General features: G+C 44.3%; 1 protein-coding gene across 1 annotated transcript; it reads right to left on the bottom strand.

Annotated features, from left to right (window-relative positions):
• Window positions 1-3,656: 3,656 nt before the first annotated feature.
• Window positions 3,657-5,736, bottom strand: LOC103698385 (uncharacterized). The gene is made up of 5 exons (XM_088714627.2): window positions 5,580-5,736; window positions 5,340-5,387; window positions 5,038-5,276; window positions 4,754-4,912; window positions 3,657-4,628 (listed from the first exon to the last, which is right to left on the bottom strand). Exons 1-5 carry the CDS (start codon window positions 5,593-5,595, stop codon window positions 4,455-4,457), a joined length of 636 nt encoding a protein of 211 aa, XP_088570753.1. The 5' UTR covers window positions 5,596-5,736; the 3' UTR covers window positions 3,657-4,454.
• Window positions 5,737-6,034: the final 298 nt, after the last annotated feature.

The raw sequence follows: 6,034 nt of genomic DNA on the forward strand, positions 1-6,034 counted from the left end.
TACTATGGGGTCCATCACCAGGTCCCCAAACATCTCAATCCCTCCAAATCTAGGGCAGTCGGGGTGGCCCGACTCCCACCCTTGTACCACCGGCCTATGTCGTCGCCAGCCGTGGCCGCTGCCACGCCGGCGATGATGGCCGGTCCCGGTGAAGAAACCAAAAGAAAGGGATGATCCCTCTCTTTTCATGGTTGGGAATACATCTCCCTTCTTCAAATCTTTTTGATTCAAGGGCAACAATCGTCACCTGCCCAACCCTCAGCCACCACTGGTCGGACCGTCGCCGGCCGCTACTGTTGCTGTCACCGGCGATGGTGGCCGACCAAGAGAGGGAGAGAAGAAAAGTTCTTCTCCTTCTTCTTCTTCTTCTTCCCCCAAAACCGACACTGTCCCCTCCCCCTTCCTCCATTTCTTCCACGGAAAGGCCACCGTGATGGTGGCTCGGCTTCCCCCCCCCACCCGACGGCAGCCACGGTGGCCCACGCCGCCGCCGCCGTCGTCACCGGTGGCCAACCGACGGGGGAAAGAGGAGGAGAGGACGGGATCACGAGGAAGAAGGCCTCAGATCCGCCATCTCCCATCTCCAACCAAAGACCTAGAACTCAACTCCGGCCCTCGCATACCCCGACCAACCCCACCGCCATGAATCCCGGCCAATCCGACGGCCGGCGGCCGGCGGCAAGATCCGAAAAGAGAAGCCGAAACAGGGTACCCCTGTTTCGGATCCTTCTTCGACGATTTCACCGGCCAAATCTTCACCCACGCCGCCCCAAATCCAGAAAATAAAACACAAAGGAAGAAACCATGCTTACCTCGGTCCGGTGGGGGTGCTCCGGCGGCCCTTCCGGCGAGGAATCGGTGGAGAAATCCGTGAGCTTCACCGGATTTGTGGGAGAGGTCTTCGCCGAAGGGGAAGGCTTTATCGCTTCCTCAACCACCGGCCGGATCTTGGAACCTCCCTTCTCCGGTGATCGATCTTCCCCGACGGTCGGCCTCCTCCGGTGATCGACCTCCCTTAACGCCGCCGCCCCCACCTTGCACTCCCCTCTTCCACGATCGTGCCTAGGGTACGATCGTAATAGATGGATGGGCCCGGTCTTTTCGGACCGGCCCGTCCATCTCTCTCTTCTTTTTTTTTCGGGGGTATTACATATCTGGTAGGATAGTGATTACGGGTATCGATCCACAGGGATTGGGGTACAGTTATTTTCTTAAAAATATTTGAAAAAGAGAATTTGTGAAGACTATTAAACTAAGCAATTTAATAAGAAATGTAATTAAAATGATATCAGCTTGAGAGAACCTAGGGCAAGAAATTCACCACTAACATCGGAACAAGGATTAATTATATTTTAATTTATTCTTGGATTAACATGCAAATTTACTACAAGCCTAATAAGCATTCAAATAAAAATCTCACAAATATAATTTAGGAACATCCATCTTCGGTCGGCATGAAATGTCTACCCTAAACTAATGTGGCAGGACACTGCATCTTTCCTAAGCATGGGTGATCTTTTATTAACTTAGTGATAATGAAGAACAATTGTATAAACGTCATACTTAAAATCACAGAAATTAAATATGAGATGAAATAAAATATTTATTAGGAGCAAAATAAAGTTTATACAACTCCAAGAATAGAAATCAAAAATACAAAACCCTTGGCCCTTTGTTAGGGCTACATCCAGCCCTAGTGAGAAGATCAGCCTTCCATGGAGTCGTGGGCGACAGCAGCAGTGGCACAGCAGCGGGCTCCCATCTCTTTCTTCTCTTCCTCTTGCGATTCCCTTGAGAACGGCTCCTTCTTAGCTCTTATGGGAAGTCATTCCCAAAATACCCAAAAGTTTTCTCTCCCTTTGGTCTTCTATGGGATTCGGCCTGAGAGAAGAGTGGAACCAAACCCCCGGTGGGGAAGAAGGAATGGGAGCAGTCCCCGGTGGGGAAGAAGGAATGGGAGCAGTCTGATTAAAGTCTTCCCTTTATATAGGTAGCCCATCTTCCTCTCTCTCTTCCTTGTGGCTATTCCGAATGGGTGGATAATGCTGTGGAGGCTTTATCTCTTTTGCGGATGGTGGATAGATGCTGCTCCTCGGAGAAAATCTGGGAAGTTCATTGGCTTGATCCGAAGAAGAGGATGATGTGGAGGACTCTGTTCCATTTGGGAGAATGGTTTGAACGGCTGAAGCTGAGGATGATGAAGCCAAATTGCGGATAAAGCAGGGAATCGGCTGAAAACAGAGATGATGTTTACGGCTGGGAGAAAATCGTTGCTCACAAATTTTGCTGGGATCATTCGGCTGTGGGTGTGTGAGAAGATCTCGGAGGAAGAGGATGAGGATGCTATTGTTAGCTTGATGTGGCTGAGAAGAAATCCGGATTGGGATGAAGGTGGATCACAGACGAGATGAGAGCTAGGAGATCCGGGATGCTGGGAGATTTGCTTGCGGATGAAGCTGATCCTATCGTTGGGAAGAAGATGATGAACCATGAGCTGGGAAATTCGGTGGACACGGGGGATGGTGAATCGCATGAGGATGAGGAGAAAACCGTTGGGGTTGACTCGAGAGGTTGACGCTGGGATGAATCCGGATGGGATGACGACTCTACTCCTTGGGAGGATGAGCTCGGGAAGGATGTGGAGGAGTTGGATTCGGAAATTAGGACACACCGGATGGCTGGGAAAATTCAGGATGAGGTTGAGGAAGCTGGGAGGTGACGTGGAACAGGGGAGAAGAACTAGTTGCCTGATCTGAACGCAGAAGGGATTGGATCACGGCTATTCTGGGAGGAACTCACGAATGGGATGTACGTGAAACAGGGGAGCTGATCTTTATCCATGGGTGCTGGAAGTGGGAGAATCAACGTGGATGGGAATGATCTGTTCTTTGTTCCAATGCATAGGAAAAACAATGGGTTTGAGAGGCGTGGAGTTGGATGATGCAAGATGAATGGATGAGATGGGATGAGACTTTGGGATCCGTGCAAGTAAGATGGTATGCTTTGAGATCTGAGAAACAAATAATTGAAGGGATTTTATTGTTTTTGAGATTAAAATTGGATCATGTGGAAAAAGAGTCGGAACGGGTGGGAAGAAATTTAGGTGAGCATGTGAAGAGTCAGGAATTAATGGGAAGCACTGGGTTTTGGAGAAGAGTTCTTGGAGTCAACCTTGGAGGATGTAAAATTGTGAAATGATGCAGTGTAGTTTAGGCTTTACCTAATTAAGCGTGACTCGACCTGCATACATTAAGCTTAATTAGTAAATAAGTAAAACTCAAATTATCTTTAATAATTTATTAAAATGCAATGATGAAGGTAACACATTTTTTTTAGTTGAATTTACAAAATATGTAAATTAAAATAATGATAAGTGTTATGAATAAGATATTAGTTTATGCATTATTTAGCACTTATCACTTTGCCAAATATGTGGTCGTGACAATCACATTACTCCTTATTACTGGAATCATTATAATAAGCCTGATCCCTCGGCGAATCTTGCGAAGGCTTTTGCTTCATGTATTGTCAATGATTTGTTTCCTTAAATCTTCGACTTAGTTTGGCTTGCAATGTATATCCATAACACTTCTCTAACCCTTGTTATTGTGGAACTTTGAAAGTGGATCTTATGTGACTGGCTTTCTTTGTTAATGTTGTAATCCAGGTGAAGTTGCAATTTTCATTAAACCATTTGCAATTCCAACACATGTTGCAGTGAACATCACAAAAGCACTTCCCCTACCTCATCTACCCTTTTCTAGATTCAATACTAACTCTTCCATCTCTTTCTATTCTTCCATATGATAGTAGAATATAGCGATGACAAATTCACATCCATATGATAGTAGAAGATAGCGATGACAAATTCACATGGATCATGATCTTTCCTCATAATTCCAATTGAGCATTTATCTCTATTTTTGCATCTCTGGTAACCTGAATTCTTCCAACTTAGACAATTCAGAGGCTCACAGCATTTCCCAGTCTGCGCTAGTGACGGCCCACCCGGCTGTCAGCACCATTAATAGTTCTAATTTGCAGCTTCCAGAGAAGAGAAAAGTTCATTTCAGTGCTTCTGCAACCAGTTAGCAGCTGGTTTGCCGATCTCAAGCCAAAACTTTTTAATTTTCGAAAGAAAAAAAAAACTACACCCAAATCTTATAGTATTGTTGATTATTACAAGGGATCGATAGAATCATAGAACCACCCGAATCATTAGAAAAACGAAGAATAATCTACATAGAACCTCTTTGGAGAGGCAAACAGTCACAGAGGTTATCACCAACAAAGAAGCACAGGATCATCTCCTGCTCCCCCAGGAACAACTAGCACTACCAGTTCCATGAAACATGCCATCATTAGTTAGATAAACAGCTGAGATTTATTCATGTAGAGCCTTGATCGTATCTGGCCATAAAGTCTTAAGGTTATCAAAAGATTTATTCATTCAATCATTTATTGTCTCGTGGCAAACGCCCAGAACCTCGAATGGATGGCTGATGCCTTGACTTCTTGTCCACGTCCATGCGATTCCCATCTAAATCACCTTTTGTGCCACCTTTCTTTGAGTCTTGGAATTGCTTATCCGATTGGCTAGCCTGAATCTTGGTGCTTGACATAAAAACCTTCAAAAATTAAAAAAAAAACAATAAATATTTTTTTTTTAAAAAAATATGATTTGTTTTCAAAGGAACGAAAAATCCCTGATAAGACTTGTAACAAATCAAAGTAATTTTCCTTTGTTTCTCACCTGAGGATTTTCGCCGAGTTTCAACTTCTGGAGGTTCCCAGTAATCTTCCCCAAATCCGAGGCCTTTGCCATGCGAGGCTGATGGCTTGAACACCTATTTGAATTGTTTTTGGATTCTTGGGATGTCCCACCGTTTTCGGTCAGCGAAGCAACATATGACTGCAGGTGAGACACAGAAATTAGATAAATGAAAACGATTTTAAAGACAGTACATCTAACAGAAGGTATGAGAAATGTCTTATCGACTGTGTAGCCAACCAAACTGATTTCTCTTTCTTGCTCACCTGAAGACGCTTTACTATTTCTTCCTTCGTCTTCTGATCAGGGGCAGACTTGTACCTTTTACGCAGATCGATTACCGTCTTGTCTTGAATTGTCCATCGAGTTCCATCTGATTCGTCGACAAGATGAAGCTCCGCTGTCGTAGTCGAGCTTCCACCTTTGTGGACGGATTCTGCATCTAATTTGGGCACTTTATGTGCTGCAGGTTCCACTTCAGGAACATGCGACTGGCTTGCTTCACGCTTGCTAGGGGTTTTTTTAGCAGATTCTCTGGGAATTTTGCTGCCAGCACTGCTTGCTTCATGCTTGCTAGGGGTTTCTTTAGCAGATTCTCCTCGAAGATTGGATTTTTCTGATATATATAGCAGCAATACATATCTTAATATGAATTTAATGGTGCAGTATTGATTCTTGGAATATATGGTTGCAAGGAACTTATAAGAACTGAGAACATGAAGAGCTCATTTAGCCTGATCAAGAGGCATCGGACCACGGGGAGATGCCTCAATTCAGGTTCAGAGAAAGCTGAATCAACTCCACTCACCTTTCCGCTGTGCCATGCCGACCTCTCTCTCCTATATCAATGGCGCGTTGCCGACATGCATGCTGCCAAAGAAATTTGTTCTCTTATAGAATCTCTGGCAGAAGGTAGAGGGACTCCTCTTTCCCGGGGGAGAGGGACTCCTCTTTCCCGAAGAAGAATGGCAAATAATTTTTTATTCCACAAGCAATCATTTTAGAATGGTCCCACAAGATCCTAATTTTTATTTATTTTTTTTCCTTGGGTTGACTTTAGTTAATCTAAGATCATGGGCGGATTGGGGAACATCGTAAATAGTCGGGCACTTTGTTTCTTTCTTCTGGCAAAATAGGAAAGCCTGGGTTACTCCTTTCTTTTCTTTCCTTTTTTTTTTTTTTGGTTAAATCTGTACTCCAGCGATGAATCATTGGAATTAAACAAACTGGGCCTAACTCTATATCATTTGCTGTCTAAAAGCT

Source organism: Phoenix dactylifera, chromosome 18, assembly GCF_051530095.1.
Source record: "Phoenix dactylifera cultivar Ajwa chromosome 18, Ajwa_hap1_PhDact_Kaust_v1.1, whole genome shotgun sequence".
Lineage (NCBI taxonomy): Eukaryota > Viridiplantae > Streptophyta > Magnoliopsida > Arecales > Arecaceae > Phoenix > Phoenix dactylifera.